At 40.6% G+C, this 23,699-nt stretch overlaps 1 protein-coding gene across 1 annotated transcript in view; it reads right to left on the bottom strand.

Annotated features, from left to right (window-relative positions):
- METTL24 (methyltransferase like 24) overlaps window positions 1–23,699 on the bottom strand; it is a 110,971-nt gene that overhangs the window by 5,426 nt on the left and 81,846 nt on the right. The window contains exon 4 of the mRNA XM_063441291.1: window positions 17,528–17,756. Coding sequence (XP_063297361.1) covers window positions 17,528–17,756 — 229 coding nt within the window. The remainder of the gene's footprint in view (window positions 1–17,527; window positions 17,757–23,699) is intronic.

Below are 23,699 nucleotides of genomic sequence, written 5' to 3'. Positions count from 1 at the left end.
ATTGGACAGACACAAAAAGTCTGGGCGGGGTTAGAAGGGGAGAGTTTGCAAACACAGCAGACAATAGAACTGCAGGTTTTGCAAGCTGATTGTAGATATATTCCCAATGAAAAAATACATAATTAAATGCAAGCAAGTTTTCATTTAGGGTATATCTACTAAACATTGACTTGTTTATTTGTATTTGGGCAGTTGTTTGTCCCTTTAAGTAGGAGCACTTTCCTCTGGTGGTAATCACTACAACTGCTCACCTATAAGTGGGGCATTACACACTTCTTACATGTGCAGCATAATGGTTCCATTAAAATTGTCAAATTAAGAGATGCTGCTCTTTTGCTCACTTGGCCTCCCATCCAACCTCCTAAATCCTGTACCTGCTGAACAGTATAAGAACACTCCCCAAACCTGGGGCTTATCCAAGATTTCTCAATTTGCTTCCTCAGAATTTCCTATTGCTTATTTGTCTAGCTTTGTCATGTTCAATACAACTGTTCTGTTACCTATGATTATCTTTTTCTTATTCTTTCCTATTTTATTTTTCCACGTATCTTGTGTTAGTTTACCAGTTTTACCACCTGCAGGCTGGCAGTGCTACACGCCACAGATCCCTGCCTTGTAACTATCGATGTATCATTCTTAAATAGAATACATAGGTACGGTAACACTGCCAAGGACATGTCATTTTAACTGTCCTTCTTCCCCTAACTGCGCTCTCCAACAGTCCTGTTGCACAGATGTCTATGCTATTTAGTCGGCTTCCTCTACAATCTGTGTTTTTTTTTTGTTTTGGGGTTTTTTTTTTTTACTCTCATTCTTTATTTTCATGTTCACTGAAGCATGATGCTTTGCTAATTATACACCTAATTGGCCAGGCTACTATTTCAGAATTGTACAAGCAGCAAGAGAATAAAAAAATAAAAAATGAGCCCTGCGAGTCTCTCCTTACAGCCTCACTAGCCAGAGAACACAACACTGCCAATCAAAAACAATAAAATAAATATTTCAAATAATATCAGAAAAAACGGACTTCACAACCAACATTAATAGTGTATTTAAGGACAGCTAAAAGGGACACTCGGGGACATCTCTAGATAGTGATATACATAATGTTATATATAGGAACTGTCAGATTTCTGCTGAAACTGTGAATTCTTCCGTTTAGTATAATTCATTAAAACATGAATTTGCTCAGGATAAAATAAGCCATAGAGTTTCATGGTCTGTTTTGTAGAAAGCTGATAACTAAATGTCAGCTCCCATAAACTGCAGAACAGCTTCCTATGAACCAGTGCAGCTATTTGTGAACACAATGTATATAGTTAAAACACAAATAGAATCTCTGTAGTGGGAGGGTTACCTAACCTACACAAAGTAGCACTGAATGTGGGTGGGTTTTAAGATTGTTAGGACAACATGGAACATCCTAACGTTTTGGTGTCAACAGGGTAAAGCCAGGTAATTCCAGGTATCCATCAATACCTGGGAAACCCCTATGTCAGCTGAGGCCATATTTAGTGGTCCAAAACTGTCTTATGAGCTGTATGCAGGGCCCTTAACATCATAATGATTTGAAGCTATTCCAAATTCAGCTTGCCCCCTCCTGTCATTTGTGAACGTCAGAGACAGCATTCTGGAGCTGTAGCACATGATATACCTATATATCTGATATACCTATCACGCTGCAATCATAAAGCAGATGGTGCTCAGAAACCGCTCTGTTTTAGCTAGGAAATGCCTCTGCTGATGTTAGTACTGCCATTATCAGAGGGAATCCCTTAACCCCTTAAGGACCAAACTTCTGGAATAAAAGGGAATCATGACATGTCACACATGCCATGTGTCCTTAAGGGGTTAAAGGACCACTATAGGCACCCAGACCACTTCAGCTTAATGAAGTGGTCTGGGTGCCTGGTCCATCTAGGATTAACCCTTTCTGCTATAAACATAACAACAGAGAAACTGCTATGTTTACCTATGGGTTAATCCAGCCTCTAGTGGCTGTCTCATTGGCAGCCGCTAGAGGCGCTTCCGTGCTTTTCACTGTGATTTTCACAGTAAGAAGATGCTGCCGTCCATAGGAGAGCATTGAGAATGCTTTCCTATGGACTGGCTGAATGCGCGCACGGCTCTTGCCGCGCATGCGCATTCAGCCGATGACGGGGAAAGGAGGCGGAGAGTCCCCACCGCCGAGGGAGCCCGGCGTTGGAGAAAGGTAAGTTTTAACCCCTTCCTATCACTGGAGCCCGGCGGGTTGGGGGGACCTAGAGACCCTATAGTGCCAGGAAACGAGTATGTTTTCCTGGCACTATAGTGGTCCTTTAATGTTAGTGTTTGTTAGTTTTAGCTAGTGTCAGTATTAGTGTTAGCTTTCTGGGTTATTGTCGGGTAAGGGTTAATGCTTTTTTAGGGACAGGGATAGTGTAGGATTAAAGGGACACTATAGGCACCCAGACCATTTCCTCTCATTGAAGTGGTTTGGGTGCAGTGCCCCTGATGGAGAATTAATTGTTTTACCTATGCAATGCTTAGTAAATATTCCCCTAGACATACAGAGCTATACATAATATATATATATATATATATATATATATATATATATATATATATATATATGTTACCAGGGGTCAAGTCCTGGGGAAAAAAGTGTGGGAACTCACCCAAGATTCCGCCTCCCCCCCCCTTAAAAAAAAAATTACACTCCTATGCATATAGTGCAGTGCAGAGTGTGTATAATGAATGTAGTGTGTTTGTTGTGAGTGCAGTGTGTGTATAATGAATGTAGTGTGTTTGTAGTAAGTGTAGAGTGTGTATAATGAATGTAGTATGTTTGTAGTAAGTGTAGAGTGTGTATAATGAATGCAGTGTGTTTGTAGTGAGTGCGGATTGTGTATAATAAATGTAGTGTGTTTGTGGTGAGAGCAGAGTGTGTATAATGAAGTGTTTGTAGTGAGTGCAGTGTGTATAATACATGTAGTGTGTGTGTAGTGAGTGCAGTGTGTATAATGAATATAGTGTGTAGTGAGTGCAAAGTGTGTATAGTGAATGTAGTGTGTTTGTAGTGAGTGCAGAGTGTGTATAGTGAATGTAGTGTGTTTGTAGTGAGTGCAGAGTGTGTATAATGAATGTAGTGTGTTTGTAGTGAGTGCAGAGTGTGTATAATGAATGCAGTGTGTTTGTAGTGAGTGCAGAGTGTGTATAATGAATGTAGTGTGTTTGTAGTGAGTGCAGAGTGTGTATAATGAATGTAGTGTGTGTAGTGAATGCAGTGTGTATAATGAATGTAGTGTGTAGTGAGTGCAAAGTGTGTATAGTGAATGTAGTGTGTTTGTAGTGAGTGCAAAGTGTGTATAGTGAATGTAGTGTGTTTGTAGTGAGTGCAGATTGTGTATAATGAATGTAGTGTGTTTGCAGTGAGTGCAGAGTGTGTATAATGAATGTAGTGTGTTTGTAGTGAGTGCAGAGTGTGTATAATGAATGTAGTGTGTTTGTAGTGAGTGCATAGTGTGTTTAATGAATGCAGTGTGTTTCTAGTGAGTACAGAGTGTGTATAATGAATGCAGTGTGTTTGTAGTGAGTGTAGAGTGTTTTTTAGTGAGTGCAGTGTGAATAATAAATGTAGTGTGTTTGTAGTGAGTGCAGAGTGTGTATAATGAATGCAGTGTATTTGTAGTGAGTGCAAAGTGTGTATAATGAATGCAGTGTGTTTGTAGTGAGTGCAGAGTGTGTATAATGAATGCAGTGTATGTAGTGTGTTTGTAGTGAATGCAGAGTGTGTATAGTGAATGCAGAGTGTGTATAGTGAATGTAGTGTGTAGTGAATGCAGAGTGTGTATACTGAATGCAGTGTATGTAGTGTGTTTGTAGTGAGTGCAGAGTGTGTATAATGAATGCAGAGTCTATATAATGAATGCAGAGTGTGTATAGTGAATGTAGTGTGTTTGTAGTGAGTGCAGAGTGTGTATAATGAATGCAGTGTGTATAATGAATGCAGTGTATGTAGTGTGTGTGTAGTGAATGCAGAGTGTGTATAATGAATGCAGAGTGTGTATAGTGAATGTAGTGTGTGTAGTGAGTGCAGTGTGTACAGTGAATTTAGTGTGTTTGTAGTGAGTGCAGAGTGTGTATAATGAATGCAGTGTGTGTAGTGAATGTAGTATGTTTGTAGTGAGTGCAGAGTGTGTATAATGAATGCAGAGTGTGTGTAGTGAATGTAGTGTGTCTGTAATGAGTGCAGAGTGTGTATAATGAATGTAGTGTGTTTGTAGTAAGTGCAGATTGTGTATAATGAATGCATTGTGTGTGTGCTGGATTATGTGTGTGTATGTGTATGGGTGCTGGATGATTGTGTGTGTGTGTGTGTGTGTGTGTGTGTGTGCTTAATGAAGTGTGTGTGTGTGTGCTGGATGATGTGTGTGTGTGTGAGCTGGATGAAGTGTGTGTGTGTGTGTGCTGGATGATGTGTGTGTGTGTGTGCACTGGATGATGTGTGTGTGTGTGCGCGCTGGATGATGTGTGTGTGTGTGTGTGTGTGCTGGATGAAGTGTGTTTGTGTGCTGGATGAAGTGTGTTTGTTTGCTGGATGATGTGTGTGTGTGTGCTGGATGATGTATGTGTGTGTGTGTGGGCTATGATGTGTGTGTGTGTGCTGGATGATGTGTGTGTGTGTGCTGGATTATGTGTGTGTGTGTGTGCTGAATGATGTGTGTGTGTGCGCTGGATGATGTGTGTGTGTGTGCTGGATGATGTGTGTGTGTGTGTGCTGGATTATGTGTGTGTGTGCTGGATTATGTGTGTGTGTGTGCTGGATTATGTGTGTGTGTTTGTGTGTGTGCTGGATTATGTGTGTGTGTGCTGGATTATGTGTGTGTGTGTGTGCTGGATGATGGGGGGGATGCATTTGCTTTTTAACCTTTATGTGTTTATGTTTTTTTTACTTTATTCCCCCCTCCCTGCTTCTTACCTTGTCAGGGAGGGGGGAGATCGCCTGGTGGTCCGGTGAAGGGAGGCAGCAGCTGCACACAGGGGCCATCACACGCGGTGTTCTTCTCCAGCTCTAACTCTCGCGAGACTCGCCTGTGCGGAGCGTTGCCATGGTAACCCGTGGCAACGCTCTTGCAGCTGCGGGTCTCGCGAGAGTTAGAGCTGGAGAAGAACACCGCGTGTGATGGCCCCTGTGTGCAGGTAGCAGGGCAGGTCCTGCAGGACTGGGAACGGGAACGGCGTTCCTGCTTTGGAAAAAGTGCAGGAACGCCGTTCCCATGCGTTCCTGCAGGACTCGAGCCCTGTATGTTACAGGGTGTCAGTCTCATATCCTGCTTTCTACTTCTGTATTTCTTATTACTAGCTAAAAGTATATACTATATAGAGGGCTTGGAAGATTGAATGGTCAGTAAGCCTGATTACAATACAAGATACTCATGTTTTGAAAGGGTTAAACTGGCATTCTTTAAACATACTATACTTTTTCACTAGTTTCCACTATAGTGTATGTATAAACATCCTGCCGTTGGAAAACATAACATTCTCGCTAACCACCTGAAAATGTTAATTGGGTACCTAAATCAAAGACTGTCATGTACATCAGTTTTTGTCTTAGTTATGTCTTTCCACGTCTGCAGGGGTAAAAAGCAAGAATTCTATCCCCGGTCTGCTATCTTGCAAGCACACATACTCACTTTTTTCTCTCACACGATAACCCAGCAGAGTTTCGAGAAGACGTGCTAGACATGCGCAGTAGAATAATTGTAATACGTAATGTTATATATAAAATTATACTTTTTGCACTGAACGTCTAGGATTGGTTGATTTTGTCTTCTGTTGGATACACCCCTATTAAAACTGTGTTTGTTTCACATATACGCTGTACCCGCATTAAAAAAGAGCACTTCTTTCTTAAACTTCCTAATGACTGGTCTGCTTTAATTGTACATTAATTGTTCTCTGCAGTGAAAATATACAGAGATTAAAGGGACACTATAGTCACCTGAATAATTTTAACTTAATGAAGCAGTTTTGGTGTATAGAACATGCCCCTGCAGCCTCACTGCTCAATCCTCTGCCATTTAGGAGTTAAATCCCTTTGTTTATGAACCCTAGTCACACCTCCCTGCATGTGACTTGCACAGCCTTCCATAATCACTTCCTGTAAAGAGAGCCCTATTTAGGCTTTCTTTATTGCAAGTTCTGTTTAATTAAGATTTTCTTATCCCCTGCTATGTTAATTGCTTGCTATACCATGCAAGAGCCTCCTGTATGTGATTAAAGTTCAATTTAGAGATTGAGATACAATTATTTAAGGTAAATTACATCTGTTTGAAAGTGAAACCAGTTTTTTTTTTCATGCAGGTTCTGTCAGTCATAGCCAGGGGAGGTGTGGCTAGGGCTGCATAAACAGAAACAAAGTGATTTAACTCCTAAATGACAGTGAATTGAGCAGTGAAATTGCAGGGGAATGATCTATACACTAAAGCTGCTTTATTTGGCTAAAGTAATTTAGGTGATTATAGTGTTCCTTTAACCCCTTAAGGACCAACCTTCTGAAATAAAAGGGAATCATGACATGCCACACATGTCATGTGTCCTTTAGGGGTTAAAGAAAGCAGGATGTGTTACCAGCATAAGTCCATGGCAGCGTAAGGGTTACAGACCCTGTACAAGTTTAAAGCCTAACAGCCCCTGTCCCCTGCAAAGTTAATTATTGCAGTTTCTGAGAAGTTGCAATAATTACATTGCAGGGTTAACTACTCCTCTAGTTCCTGGTTTTGGTTTAGAAATTGGACAATCACATTCATCCTTAAGGATTGAGTTCTGTATTTCTGTTACATTCTTAATACCACACATTTGAATGCCTAAATGCGAAAAGCAAACATTAATATGATTTGCATTAATTTATTGGACCTATTACAAAACATATGGAAATTATTTTTCATATCCTCCTCAGTTGGAAACAGTTCTGGCTGAATAATTATTACATATTATATTATGTACTTTGCTTCAGAAAATTGCACAATTCTACTGCAATTTCGTTAAAAGTCAAATTACTTTTATGCCTCTTGTGAGTGCATATATTGTACAATTAAAATGTCATACCCTTCCTTGTGCCACCTACCATTCCCAGTTTCAGTTACATCAATATTTTTTATAATATTGTGTTTACCAGACATTTTTATGCCATTACTAACATCATTTTTTCACAATTATTTGAAAAGAAACAAATGCTTAAAGAATCTTATACATTAAGAGATTCATGCAATTGTATATGGAAACAATAAATAGGTCTTAATCAGCTGTATAGATTATTATGGTTTCTTTTTTTCAAATAACTTTTCAGCTATCGATGTGGATCATGTGGTTCGAAAGAACTGAAGAAATAAATATAGAGACCTGGACCATGTCTATTGCAAATAAATCACATTGAAACCCTAGATAGACTTTCTATAAGAGTGCCCTCATTTCAATCATTTTTGCTTCTTCATTATATGTATGTACACTGATCAGCCGCAACTTTTGATCAGCCGCAACTTTAAAACCACGTGTCTAATATCATGTAGGTCCCCCTTGTACAGCAAAACAGCTCTAATGCATCGGGGCTTGGACTCTACAAGGCCTCCGAACATGTCCTGTGGTATCACTGGCACCAATTCATTAGCAGATCCTTTAAAAACTACAGTTTATTGTATTTATGAAAATGAGTAGAATCATTCACGTCAGGCTTTTTGCAGTAAACACTATCTATTTAAAGAAAAGGCAGTGTTTACATTACAGCCTAGGGATACCTCAACTGGCCACTCTTTAGATGGCTTCTAGAGATGCTTCCTGGGGCAGTGTTGCAGTGTGCATCTCTATTCTCTGCCTGGAGACACTGAATGTTCCTCATAAAGATGCATTGATTCAATGTATCTCTATGAGGAGATGCTTATTGGCCAGGGATGTATTTGGCTTTTGCTCGCTCTGCCCCTGATCTGCCTCCTTGACAGTCTCAGTAAATACTATGTTAAAGCATTGTGATTGGCTCAGATCCCAGCTTCTGATGATGTCAGCCAAGGAGGTAAATCAGGGCACAACCAACAGAAGCAGACTGGAATAAAGGTACGATTTTACTACACAATAGCTCATCTGTGTGATTGGACCAGACAGGCTAGCCTTCACTCCCCACATGTATCAATAAACATTGGGCATCCATGACTCTGACACCGGTTCACCAGTTGTCCTTCCTTGCACCATGTTTGGTAGAAACTAACCCCTGTATACTGGGAACATCTCATCACTCTTTGTCCCTTGTCAAAATCATTCAGATATTTTGGCTTGCCCATTTTGTTTTGCTTCCAACACAAAAAAATTCAAGAACTGACTGTTCACTTGCTGCCTAATATATCCCTTTGACAGGTGCCATTGTAATGATATAATCAATGTTATTCACTTCACCTGTCAGTGGTTTTAATGTTGTGGCTGAGCAGAGTATTACCATATGCTTGATCCTATTCATGGAGCAATTGATATATTTGCTAAGCTCACTTTGCTTAATTTGACCCCCTTCCTCCAATTCCTAATTTCTTCCACCTTTTCTCTGTCTTCTGCCTCTCTCTTTTCTCAGTTCTCTTTTTTTACTTTAACAGTGTGAAGGAATTTCCCTGTTTGGCGTTGGGGTGACAGTTTGTATTCCCTTATTTCATGTTGGCAGTTGACTCCTTGAGCCTGATTTTTTTTAAAAATTGTCAGTTGACTCCCTGTACTGTGCTTCGTCTGGTTACTGTGGGATTTGGGGATTTTTACCTGATATACCAGCGGAGATACGTATGCTGCTTGGGAGTTCGTGTGTCTTACTGAGGGAATTATCCAGGGACACTATTGAAATTACACAGGGATTCGTCTACCATAACTACCGAACGGAGGGCTATGTTCACTAGGCTCTGGTGGTTCGGGAGAAAACTACCGATTGAGGTTTAAATACACGTGGTTTCCTTACAACTTGTCAATAAATCTTCAGTTCATCTTTGTACCCTTCTTCTGTCTACATATGCTGTTTGGGAGTTTGTGTGTCTTACTGAGGGAATTATACAGGGACACTATTGAAATTACACGGGGATTCGTCTACCATTACTACCGAACGGAGGGCTATGTTCACTAGGCTCTGGTGGTCCGGGAGGAAACTACCGATTGAGGTTTAAATACACGTGGTTTCCTTACAAACAGTATCCTCAGTACTCTGAAACGTTTGCTCAGATCTGGATATTCTGTATGTGACAGTTGCTCCCCCTAGAGGGATACATTTATATTCTGGAACATTATTCTCTTCGGTGTTGACAACAGAAGACACTGCGAGAGGTGGTACGTTCAATTGGATTGAAACACTGCCCAGTCAGTAAATATTAAATAGTATAGAAAACAATTAATATCATGCTATATACAGAGAATACCTTATTTTATCTCATGCACTATTGTCAATTCTGTATTAGTATGTTTGTTCATACCCTTACCTCTACCGAGATATATTTAGAACATTAATACAAATCTAGATTGATTCTTTTTTTTAAATTGCAAAAAATACAGCTAATTATTTAGCCCACAATCTATACATTGCATTAAGATGTATTGTTCCTGACATGTCCCATTAAAATATTCACAAACTCCTCAGAAAACAAATATGCTGTAAGCATACCTATGCAAACAAGTTCAGAAAACATTTCCTGTCAGACCTCTGCAGCTGTCTTATTAAGTGGAATGGGAAACATTGGTTTTACAGACTATTTTACAGTTTACACAAACAATCAAATTATACCAAAATACAGGATTAGTAAACTAAACGGAACTGGGAATAACTACACAGAACATTTCTCTCCATCATGGCAAATCAGAATCAGCTAGGATGCTGTTTGGTTTGGCAAGCACTCTAAATTACCAGTTTGCCCTAAAAATTCTTTAGGGTAAATACAGCCCTTTGTGATTACTAAGGAATTTAATGTTCAAATTAAAAAGCTTATCTTAAAGAGGCACTGTCAACGGCAATTGGTTTAAAAAACATTTTTTTTAATTATCTAACCTTACACCCGAAAATATTTGTCTTCCTGATCCCCCCCAAACCCAACATATTTTTCTTTTAGCACAAGTTCCCATTTCTTCCTACAAAAAGCTCTTTGTTCAACTGATTAAAAACAGTATACATATATTTATATATGTAAAAATAGTCTTATAAAATCCACTTGACGCGTTTCACCTGTAAAAAGGCTTCCTCAGAGGAAGCCTTCTGAGGAAGCCTTTTTACAGGTGAAACGCGTCAAGTGGATTTTATAAGACTTTATACATAGTACTTTTATCTTTTTTTTTTTTTTGTTAAATAAATTATCCTTATCCATATATTATATTTGGATTTTGTTTTCTACTTCCTGGTTACCATCTTGTTCCTTGGTGGGGACTATACCACCTATGCTATACAAACTAGAGCAAGTTCTGCTCTAGCAAATGTGAGTACGGAATTTTACTATTTAATTAATTTATTTTACCAGTATATACTGCACTATTTGGATTTCTTTGTCTCTTTACATATTATATACCTGAGACTGCCAAGATATCTACATATCCTAAGACGGGGATTGTTCCGTCCACGCGTACTAACAGCTGAGCTCTAAGTTAGCTCTGGGAAATGTGAGTGTGGATTATTCTAAGTATCCATTCACGTACCCACTATATTTGACTTACTGCACTATTATCTCTTTATGTTTTATCTTTTGAGGTCAATTGTATAGAGACCACTACCACTACCATTGTGTACTTATATCATTTATATATTTTCTCAAATCTAGGGAGTGGTTTCCTTTCTTCTTTTGTTCACATATATTTATATATAAACAGGGGCAATAAGGGGGACAGTAAAGAAGGTAAATACAGCCCTGGCAACCCATGGGGGAGTTGAGGATAGCATTTACGCCTTGTGTTTTCAATGCTCCTCATGGCTCTCTTGCACCGTGAAACAAGGAGAATTGGAAGCACTTCCGCAACAGTAAAAGACCAAAATCATAATAGCATGGCATACACCGAAGGGCTCACACAGGTGGGTGGATCTAGAGACGAAACTAATGAGCACAGACCTACCACAATTCTGGATATGGGTACCCAAACAAGACAGACCTCCCCTGCGCACCACTTGCCCGCCAATCCTTAATTCCATAAGGATCTGGGATCTTACAGCTACTAAATATGCATTAAAACACACACCCTCGCCGCTAACTCCGTATCTACGGAATTAAGCATTTGAGCCCGGGCTGAGCGCACGAGACTTTAGGCGGATAGAAAACACAGGTATGCAAAGATACGGGCACATGTATGACGGTGATTCCTTCAAAACCTTTGACACCCTAAAAACCATGGCACCCCTAACAACCAAGGACGTCTTCCGATACGTACAGCTACGTGACTTTGCCAAAAACCCCAAAATAAAAAAAGCAGCCCAGACCCCAATGACATTCTACGAACAGCTGTGTAATGCTGAAACAATTCAAAAGGGGTTGATCACAGCCATTTATGCGCAACTCAGCGCCCCGAAAAGGGAGCTACAGACCCAAGATACATACACCAGTGGGAGGCGGACCTGGGGGGGCCTTAGAAGGAGAGGACTGGGTAGATATATGGGAAGCGACGGCTAAAACGTCAATCTGTGTACTACACCAGGAACAATCCTACAAAATGCTTATGAGATGGTACACCACACCTGTCCAGCAACATAAAATGGGGAAAACCTCGACAGACACATGTTGGGAGGGATGCGGAGGCAAAGGCACCTTCGTCCACATGTGGTGGGAATGCCCTGAAGTAACCAAATACTGGAAGAGTATCCAGTCACTAATGACTGATGTTCTCACACGACACATAGACTTAGACCCCTGGGCGATCCTATTGTCCCGACCAATGGACGGCCTCCCTAGGAAAGAACAACAACTGCTTAACAAACTCACTCTGGCAGCAAGAAGAGCTCTTGCACAGGTGTGGCTGAAACCCACGGTTCCCACCGACAACTACGTAATAGTTAAAATCAAAGACACATACCTGATGGACAAACTCACAGCCCAAATTAGAAACACGGAAAAATCATTCAAAAAAATCTGGCAACCCTGGGAAGCATACACTAATGAATGATTCCACTTAGCCTGATCAAGGGATAAGATAAGTGCGGAGACCTATACCCGCCGGGCGCCCTGACGAACCATACACCTATCCCCCTCCCCCCCTGACTTCATCCCACAGTCCCGTCCAATACCCCCCCCCCCCATCTCCCAATTCACCAGATATACGGTACACCAGATTAGACATCCAAACCGGCTAACACGCCTACCTGGAACCTCAGGTGAATCACCCAATTAGGCAGCAAAATAGGACGAAACCGCGTAGGAAATCTAAGGTTACAACAGCTCCCAGTGGCATCAAGCCAAACACACACACGCGACCCGACAAGTGGCCCCCCAGGGATTCACTCCAAATCTGAGATGAACACCATAACAGGGCTACTAACACCTTCACGGAGATCGCTCCCACCGGGGGAACACCTAACGAGGACATAGCTGTACGTGACCTGGGGGGTCTGACCTACGAGACGACCGCTGCCAATACAGAACGAAGCCAAGCTAGACGCATTAGCGACCACAAGCTGAACACAACACTAAGAACTGCTCTGAGTAATACACACACGACCACAATGACGATGACCCTGGCTTGCGGAATTTAGTACCGCACAACACTAAAGGTTTCATAAGTTACATAGCCACGTATTGTATTGATTGGACTTAATTTATGTTCATGTTCGGAATAAGGGCCCGAAGTGCCCTAAAAATGAAAAAACAATACCGAACGGCACTTTGGAACTAATATACGGTGTACACCTTCACTTGTTTTTTATAAAACGAAATGTACTGTATGTCGAAGATCGGCCCCTGCGTGGGCCACCTCAGGTTATTGAGCTGCATTCGGTGTTGAAACAAAAATAAAGAAATTTAAAAAAAAACACCAAAATCTATATGAAATACACTTAAGGAGCAGTGTACACACAAAAACATAAATACATTTTTAAATTTTGCAAGACAACTTAAAATCACCTTTCACAGCGAACAAATATGGGGATTCAGTTACACCATACGGCCCATGTCATGTTAAGCCCTTCACTATGTCAAAGTACCCCAATATCTGTGGGTCCTACACTATGCACCTTACACCATGGGAATTAAGCCAGTCACACTGTTCACCTAGGAAAAGTAACTTGATTTTAATTAATAAAGACTAACACAAATAAGCAATGTAGAAGAGCAAGGAGAGGACAATTGGCAACACAAGGGAGAAAATTAAGGGACTCCTCTCCTTGAGGAGATGCAGCAAGATGGGGTAAGATGGGGATCTGTCGCTGGTGTTAGGGACGCTGTATGCAATGGTGGATCTTCTTCCAAAAATCAGCAAAGAACATAGCATAAGAGTAGGGGAGTGTTGAGGAGCTACGGCATGGCTCACCAGAAGGGGGGGAGGATACAGGTCAGAGGCTTCTATATGCTGCTTGGCTAATAGTGGAGAGATCGACCGCCTTTTCCACCTGAGTCACCACGAAGGCCTTGAATAGGTCGCAAAATCCATCTATCAGAAAAACTTTCAGCGTGTTCAGGTATGCCACCAAAACGCTTGCCCACAGTGTTGCTTTGTGAGATTAGTAGGTAGAATGCCTGCATAAGTGGGGTGAATGGCCTCAAAATAGTATTACATTTAATCTGTTGTGATGAGCTCAGAAAATGTGCAACTGTCCAGCATGGCAGTCAAGCTCAGCCCAGCCAAAATGTTATAAACTTTGAAAAAACAAGAAATAGAAATTTGACGACAGTTGTCATTTAAGTCCAGTTTGCAGCGATCCTAATTTTATTTATACATTAAATATTAAATATTACAGTTACATGGTTAGATAGCTGAAAAGAGACTTGCGTCCATCAAGTTCAGCCTTCCTCACACCTGTTTTTTGCTGTTGATCCAAAAAAAAAAAAGAAAAAACCAGTTTGAAGCACAATTTTGCAACAAGTTAGGACAAAAAATTCCTTCTTGACCCCAGAATGGCAGTCAGATTTATCCTTGAATCAAGCAGTTATTACCCTACATTGAAAGATTATATCCTTGAATATTCTGTCTTTGCAAGTATGCATCTAGTAGCTGTTTGAACATCTGTATGGACTCTGATAAAACCACTTCTTCAGGCAGAGAATTCCACATCCTGATTGTTCTTACAGTAAAAAAAAACCTTTCCTTTGCCTTAGACGAAATCTTCTTTCTTCCAGTCTAAACGCATGGCCTCGTGTCCTATGTAAAGTCTGGTTTGTGAATAGATTTCCACACAATGGTTTGTATTGGCCCCGAATATATTTGTATAATGTTATCATATCCCCTCTCAGGCGACGTTTTTCTAAACTAAATAGGTTTAAATTTGTTAACCTTTCTTCATAGCTGAAATGTTCCATTCCTTTTATTAATTTTGTAGCCCGCCTCTGCACTTTTTCTAGTGCCATGATATCCTTCTTTAGAACAGGTGCCCAAAATTGCACAGCATATTCAATATGTGGTCTTACCAGTGATTTATAGAGAGGCAAAATGATATTCTCGTCCCGAGAATGAATGCCCTTTTTCATGCATGACAATACCTTACTGGCCTTGGCCACTGCTGATTGACATTGCACATTGTTGCATAGTTTGTTGTCTATAACAATTCCCAAGTCCTTTTCGTGTGTTGTTATCCCTAATTCGCTTCCATTAAGGGAAATATGCTTAATAGCTAAGAAATATATAGACTTGGTTATTTTGTCATAGCATTCCTGAGGATCCCCCACGATTCTCAGCACATGAAAGCCCACAAAGACGGCTGACGGAAATTCTTCATGCACTACCACTCCATTTCTTTTTTTGTCAATCTGATTTTTATTAAAGGCATATAGTATGGGATACAGAAGAGAAATCGGAGGAAACGTTTAAGCGATTTACAGCATAGGGTTGGTACGACAATACGCAAAGTTAGAGTACATTTCCAGCTTTTCAATGCCTCATTTTTTATATGTAGTGTAGTGAAACTCCAGTTTGAAAATACAAGCTATGGATCAAAAGATCCGGGTTGGTAACTCGCTAGGTCATGTTAGTCAGGTGTCAGGAGACACATGGGTGAGATAAACATTGGTTACTTATACTAGGTATATGTTAACTTCAATATGCAAGCAGGTCTGGCAAGTTCAGCGTCAGTAGTGCTGGTCGGGTATGTTAAGCTATGAACTGGGTATGGTCTTTGAGTGTCTGAGTAAGGTACACGATTTAAGAGTTAGAGTACATAGGCTACAGCAACGATCATAAAATTACTCGCTGAACATAGACAAGCTAGGTCAAGTAAATAGAAAGATTTAAAGAGACAGGCTGCACTATAAATTGGTTAGTAAGACTTAAAACATTACAGGCTAGTGATCTTACGTTTCACATATACTAATAAGTCTAACAATGGCACGAGCGTCTGCACAATTTTAGCTTTTAACAGGCTAGTAGTCGTAGACGTAACTGAACCGTCAGGTGCTGCCAGACAACTAAGTGTGTATGCAGGTAAGTCATGTACAGTTTTGTTATGTCATTATTAAGTCACGTGTTGTGTTACAGCAGCGCGACCACATATACTAACAGTTCTAACAATGGCACGAGTATTTGCACAAGGTTAACTTTAAGCAGGTTAGTAGTCACAGGCTTTAGTGGAACCGTCAGGTGTTGCCAGATAGTTAAGTATGTATGCAGGTAAGGTTGCGTCGTCTCAAGCTAGTTGCGTCTAAAGCATTTGTATAAGTGTATTAATCATGAAAGTTACACCTGGCTGCCCTGAAATCCCTGGCTAGAAGTCCAGTTCATGTCATCCGATGCCCAATCTTGGCAGAGTGGCTGAGGGATCTGTCCGGTCCCAAGAGGCTATAATGCGCTGCTCCCATGTCGGAGCCTTCTTCCGGCCCCAGGCCTTTGTGGAGGGCTGCATCTGTGAACCACAGGCTCGGTGGCTTCGTGAGTCCGAGGCTTTCCCGTATCGGGAGCAGTGAGAGACCCGGGTGCACATCCGCCGCCAGCGGCGGGCGGTCTTCCTGCGAGGTGGGCGATGCTGTGGAGGTTTCCTCCTTTGGGCCCTCAGCCTGGGAAGGTAAGTAGGTGCGGTTTGAGTAGCAGTTGTGCCCAGGAGCAGTCGCTCCGTCTCCAGCCCAGCTTCCGTCTTCTCCCTCTCTGATTGTACCGGTTTCATGGTCATGCGTTTTTCCAGTGATGCCCAGAATCGTTGGAAACTTATGTCGATTCGGGTGAGTATGCATTCAACCGCAGTGTCGTTGTCTCCACCATGTGGCACAGATGTAGGGGGCGACGTCTGCCCCACCGCCATCTTGTTAGTGACTTCGCTTGAAGTGGAGGCGCTGCGTTGAGCTACCGGAGGCCTCGTTGTTTTGGGCCTATTCAAGTGTGCCGGTTGTCGCTGTGGGTCGGGCGGTAGATGGCATGAAGGATGGTTAGAGGTTAGTGGTAGCGGTGTCCCCTGTCTCATTCTGTGCTCAAGCTTGAGCCAGAAGTTTGCGAATATGAGTTCCAGGTTTGACAGGGGGGCTTGTTGTACCTCGTGTCCGCTCGCTGGTCGTGTGTTCTCCGCCATCTTGGATGGACCTTGCGGCCCTCTGATATGTTCCTCGCTTGTCAGATCGTTTTTCCATTCGCCTGGGTGGACCGGGATTACCCCCGCCGGTCCGGGGGGGGGGTTACAGGGCTGCCGTGTGCTGCGAGTATCCTCCATGCGCCTCCAGGCTGAGGGAGCGGCCGCCTCCCCCGCCCGTCGCGCACCAGGCCGCAGTGCCTGTCTCGGTTCCGGCAGATCCCCATTGGGTTTCCCGGTGGCCCATCTCGTGCCCCCTGGTGTGGGTGGCAGGAGGGTGTCTAGGGATGCCGCTTGAGTTGCCTGTGGGGGCCCGATTTTCGCCTTTTCGCCGAGTGTGTGCGGGAGCTCGAGGAGAACACGTCTCGCCGCCATGCTTGTCAGGCCCCGCCCCCTACCACTCCATTTCCAGCATCCATATTGAAGGAGACATAGACAGTCTTCAGGTAAATATCTTCTTGTAATATGTTCAGGGATATACCCAATTTAAAGTACAGTCTGACATATTTATTAAAATGTTTTATTATCCTGAATGGATTAAGGGGCATTCAGGGATAGATTTTACACCTTCTCAGTAATTACCAATTCAAGTGACTAATTACACTTTGTGCATGAGCAGCAAGGCTCCACATTCATATCACAAACAGAAAATATAGCCCGTTAAGAATATGAAATAAAGCAACCCATGGTTCCAATACATTTTGTACCTGTTGAAAGCCATCAATGAAGAGGGTTGGAGCTATGGCACAGATTTCTTTTTTTACGATACTATGTCAAATATGTTTGCAAGTTTGGTGTCTGAGCAACATTAGAAGATCAAAAAATATCTTCCATGGCAGATAATTCAGTAAAAACGTCTCTTACCTTCCAGTGACCAAACTCATTGATAATGGTGCCTAATTTTTTCGTATTGCTGTGTAGTTTATTTGTAGCAATAGCAGGGTTGGGATCTCTCCAGTCAACAGAGAGGCGATGGTGCCAAAGTCGTTCCCCTTCATGGATGTGAGCAGATGTAATGCTTGGATCAAAGCGATGGACTTCACATCCTCCATTGGCCATGTTGGCTTCAAAGATGTAATCATCTTCCCCTAATCTACAATATAAGTATACATGCCACATTAAAATAGGAAAAATAAATTAACATTGTTAAGGCAAAGATGTAATTTTTAAAAAAAATGCATTTCCTTAGTAGGGAAAAAACAAATCATTTTAAAACTGTGTTGGATAACAAAAACACAGCTTTTCGATACTTCGTCATCTTATAAGGAGTTCTCCGGTCATGATTCCCCACACTTAGGACTCCATTTTGATATCTGGATGACTTCCCAAGTAGCATTATTAGGACATTACTCTCCTCCAGTAACCAGACCACAAAACAGATACCATTGGTGTCTTCCCAAGGGCTATGGGAAGACCCCCCTCTTCTATTCTTTTTCTTTTCTCCATAATTGCACATTGGATTGGCTGGGCTTGTCTAGGAGGTAGAGCCAGCACAAGCCAAACACACCCCTGGCCAATCAGCATCTCCTCATATAGATGCATTAAATCAATGCATTTTTATGAGGAAAGTTCAGTGTCTCCATGCAGAGGGTGGAGACACTGAATGGCAGTTCTGCACACTAAACTGCCCCAGGAAACACCTCTAGTAGCCACATGAGGAGTGGCCAGTGGAGGTATCACTAGGCTGTAATGTAAACACTGCCTTTTCGCAAAAAACTAAACAAAATAGTGTTTACTGCAAAAAGCCTGAATGTCATAGTTACATAGTTACATAGTTACATAGCTGATAAGAGACTTGCGTCCATCAAGTTCAGCCTTCCTCACATATGCTTTTGCTGTTGATCCAAAAGAAGGCAAAAAACCCAGTCTGAAGCGCTTCCAATTTTGCAACAAACTAGGAAAAAATTCCTTCTTGACCCCAAAATAGCAGTCAGATGTCTCCTTGGATCAAGCAACTATTACCCCACTAATTAGAAATTATATCCCTGTATGTTATGTTTTTGCAAGTATTTATCCAATTGCATTTTAAACATCTGTATAGACTCTGACAAAACCACCTCTTCAGGCAAAGAATTCCATATTCTTATTGCTCTTACTGTAAAAAAACTTTTTCTTTGCCTTAGATGAAATCTCCTTTCTTCAAGCCTAAATGTATGACCTCGTGTCCTATGTATAGCCCTGTTTATGAATAGATTTCCAGATAATGGTTTGTACTGGCCCCGAATATATTTGTATAATGTTATCATATCCCCTCTCAGGCGCCGTTTTTCCAAACTAAAGAGATTTACATTTTTTAACCTTTCTTCATAACTAAAATGCTCCATTCCTTTTATCAATTTTGTAGCTCGTCTCTGCACTTTTTCTAGTGCCATGATATCTTTCTTTAGAACAGGTGCCCAAAATTGCACAGCATATTCAAGGTGTGGTCTTACCAGTGATTTATAAAGAGGCAAAATTATATTTTCATCTCGAGAATTTATGCCCCTATTTATACATGACAAAACCTTACTGGCCATAGCAACGGCAGATTGACATTGCATATTGCTACCTAATTTGTTGTCTATAACAATTCCCAAATCCTTCTCGTGTGTGGTTATCCCTAGTTCACTACCATTTAGGGTGTAAATTGCTTGTGCATTCTTAACCCCGAAGTGCATAACTTTGCATTTTTCTACGTTAAATTGAATCTGCCATTTTAGTGCCCAGTCCCCCAATCTATCCAAATCCCTCTGCAGCAAGGCAATATCCTGCTCACATTTTATTACTTTACAAAGTTTTGTGTCATCTGCAAACACTGATACATGGCTTTTAATGCCCATTTCAAGATCATTTATAAATATGTTAAATAGAAGCGGTCCCAAAACAGAACCCTGAGGGACACCACTTACCACTTTTGTCCAGCTTGAAAATTTACCATTTATGACAACTTGTTGTACTCTATCCGTAAGCCAATGTTCTACCCAAGAACAAGAATATTCATCTAGACCAATTTCTTTTACTTTGAAGACTAACCTATTGTGAGGAACCGTATCAAATGCCTTGGCAAAATCCAAGTAGATCACATCCACTGCAACACCCTGATCTATATTTCTACTTACTTCTTCGTAGAATGCAATTAGGTTAGTTTGACATGACCTATGTTTCATAAAACCATGCTGATTATACTCAGCAGAACAAATACAATAAGCATTAGTTGTTCTGGTAACTATAGTGTCCATTTAAGTATATTTGTTGATATGCACACTAAGCACTCTGAATTTTCTATGGTTTTGATTTCACTGTTTGCACAGCAAACTTTGTTTCTTCTCTCAGCTCCTTTAAAACATGTTTATGTAATTTTGGAATATTTAATATATGGTGATCAATGGGAATTTCTTAAACGAATCCTGCAGAGCTCGACACAAGACCTCTGAATAACACAACATACTGGGGGAAAAAAAATAACTGTAATGAAAAAACTTTGCTTAGTGAGTGCTCCAAAAGGACATATGTTTTCAATAAAGTGAAAACTGGCTATATAAACTGTGACTAGATTTTCTGTGAGGAGGAAAGCCAAGTTCGAGAGAGCAGTGACAGTGCATATTAAATGGAGCATCCCCCTCCTTAGTGTGCAGTTTGTGTGGTGGAGAGAACTTGGAGAATGTTATATTGTGTTGCTATGGTGATAGAATAATCACTTATACACTACAGTGAGTATTACATAACAATAAGCAAAGACTCAGTGATTAGAAAGATAGCTCCTTAGAAACCACTGTACAGGCTCAGTCTCAGTAACCACCCACCCCCTCAACAGATGTGAGGGACTGGGGACCCTAACAGGATTTTAGTCATAATACTAAGCTACTTTTAACTTTGAGTGGCTATTTTATATGTTCATTTTCTTATGTAATGTTTTCTTTAGCTTGGTTTCTTGGACAACATTGAACTGTGTGGTGTTTCTTTCCAGTTTAAAAAAATAATCTTTATTCACAGGCTGCATGCATTGAGGATGTCACTAGTGACACACAGTACCAGCAGAAGACATCTCTACTCCAAGTAAATCCCATATGCAAAGAGTGCAATGATGGACAACAAATTGGGAGATTGATGCTAGTTCTTAAAACCCAGAAGAGAAAATGATATAATTAAGTGGTGAGGAAATTTAAAGTTGGCAATAAAATCTCTAATAGATCTGAGGTGAAATACAGTGCAGAATATGTGGGAGTAATGTATACAATCTACAGCAAGTGTGTGTAATTTGAGAATCCACTTGAATAATTAAAGTAGAACACGCTCTCATATCTCCTAGCATTGGGAGGTATCAACTCGGGACCCGAGGCAGACCCAAGGGAAAGGGCTGTGATGTAATGAGTCGCAGAACTGTCTGGAAGAGGGAAGGGTCTGTCATGGTAGGGCTATCTTAGCTGTGTGCCATCTGGGATGGCGGTATAGGACCTGGAAACTAAGAATGTCCCACCAGTTCTAGGACTGTTTGGAGGAACGAGCTCTGGATAAATGCACTAATTAAGAGAAGTTGTGGAATTTATTGTATCTCCTCTATTTGGGCTACATTAAGCAAGTTGGTTCTCATGGCACTGCATCTTGAGGTTTAGAAAACAGACACACTTAGTCTCTTTAGAAGGAGTTTGCAACTGAAGCTAGGGTGATGTAATTCTGTACAATCTAACCATTGTATAAAGAAGCTGCATATGGGACCAGTACTACTAGACAGTGGATTGAGGTAAAGAAAGTAAACTGAGGAGGTTAGAGGAACAGCACAGCACACAAGAAACTCAAAATTAACACTAGTGAATGCATGTAATAAAACACAAACAATTTAGTACTGAGAGGTTGAAGTTTTAGCGAGAGTGACTTGCATGTGCAGTGGTTCAGTATTTTATTTGTGTAAAAGCTCACTGCATTAAGACACATAGAGTATCAGAACACTTAAAGCAGCCCTGTCACAAAAAGTAAGCTTTATCTAATCTGCTTCTGAATAGCTCCATGTATGAATTTTTTTTTCCCTGAGCGTTGTCATAAAATATATTCCAAGTAGGGTCTACTTTACTTTATGCATAGCAGTTGACAAATCTTGACGATGGGCAGAGCTTACGCAAGGTTCTATTTAATTTGCCAATCAAATTTACCCACAATCCATCAGAAAAATCAATATCAAAAGGGTAAACTGCAGACATCATGGAGGAGAATAAAATAGCTGCACCCAGATACTGAGATCTGGCACAAGGAAGAAAAGAGAATAATTGGAGTGTAATCATGAATATACAGGGTGAATAAGGAAAGGAAATTCAAAAGAAAAAAAAAATACAGAACTGCTTTAAGCTGGGTTTGACGATATTTATCTAAATCATCTCAATTCCAGGCAGACCAAAGTTGGTGGATATACTGTATTATCACATTTCAAAATTTAGATGAAAGATTGCTTAAGCTCTGCTATAATCACACAAAAACCATAATTCTTCAATCAGTTGTTTTTTTCATATCACCATACTTTGCTGCTTTTTTTTATTTTTTATTAAACCCCTTTTCATTGTCCCACTGGTTGCACTATGGTAGTGAACAGGTGCTCTGTAGGGACAACAAATTACAGTTCATGTGCGATCCAGAAGTCAGCAAAACAGGATTCATTTAAAAGTTGAGCTGCCAGATGTACTATTCTGGGAGGTATTCTTTTCTTAAGGGGTTAATGTTATATTTAATGACATATACAATAAATCATCTCAGTTTGTGACTGATTCTATGGACATCTTTAGGCCAATAAAGTATGTAATGCGGGCAGAAGATAAATTCTAGGTTTTATTACTGCGAGTTATTTATTTAGTGCTAACCACTATGGCGCTATATCACCAGTAAACATACCAACAGCTGTCTGACCATATGCTATAATATAAACTGTTATAATCTTTGACGGAAAATCTATCTCTACACTTACAGATTAAATTACTTTATAAAAAGAAAATATATGTTTTAAACTTATTACTATTTTTGAGCAGCAGAGCATCATATATTCGAACAGCAAGCCATTTAGCAAGTGGATGAATAAATATATCCAATCCTTTAAATGTATTATGCGACTGGTTGGGGGGTGGGATCACATTGCCATTGGGTCCTGGGACACCCCAAACAATAGGCTAATTTATTTAACCTCTAATGCTGCAGAGGGCTACAGAAGCACTTTTCAGCTTTTACCCCCCGAGCAGTGAAAGGGATAATTACAAAGATTAGATCAGCTGGTATAGGGGCAATAAGATAATGTGATGGTATTATGGTACTAATAGGGTTTTTCCCTATTTTTCAGTGTAGTAAAACTGTGGACAACTGTTGCATATCAGGCAGGTACCAGAATAGTTTTCTGTTAGATAAGACAAAGTAATCCTTTTTCCCAACACAAATTGCATTCTTTTGTTTATTTTATCTCTGCGCTGCAACAAAACAGTATGTTTGTTGTACCTTATTATGCTTTTGAAAATAAAGGATTAAAAAGGAGGAAGTATATCTGGAGGTGTCCCTGGGCTGTAATGTGAACACTGCCTTTTCTCTGAAAAAGCAGTGTTTACAGCAAAAAGTCTGCAGTGACATGTTATGCTCACCAGAACAACTACATTAAGCTGTAGTTATTCTGGTGACTATAAAGTCCATTTAATTATTATATTGGTTACTCCATCTCTTAACATCACTGATTAAACTCTGATGCCCCGGTTATATTTGCATCTCATATTTTCTATAAGCAGTGTAATCCTTTCTAATTTTACAAATGGTGCCCATATTATACATTCCCCTCTTATATCACTCCTTCCCACAGTTGGATTAACGCTAATGGAGTTGAAGCTCCAGGCCTATGCCCATAGAACAGGCCCATTCATTTTTTTACTTCTCTTCACACGCTCTTGCTTTGTGCAGAGTGAATTAAGTACGAGGACGTAGGAGGGATGTGGGAACTTGACTAACTATAAATGTAAGATAAATCTGACATTTCATTCTGTGTATATATTCTTGGTGGTTCAGTCCAACAGTGTGGCATATCCCATTTCTTCTATAC

Source organism: Pelobates fuscus, chromosome 2 (assembly GCF_036172605.1).
Source record: "Pelobates fuscus isolate aPelFus1 chromosome 2, aPelFus1.pri, whole genome shotgun sequence".
In the NCBI taxonomy this organism is placed as follows: domain Eukaryota; kingdom Metazoa; phylum Chordata; class Amphibia; order Anura; family Pelobatidae; genus Pelobates; species Pelobates fuscus.
The sequence above is the reverse complement of the archived record's forward strand: the minus strand, read 5'-3'. Positions and strand labels throughout refer to the sequence as shown.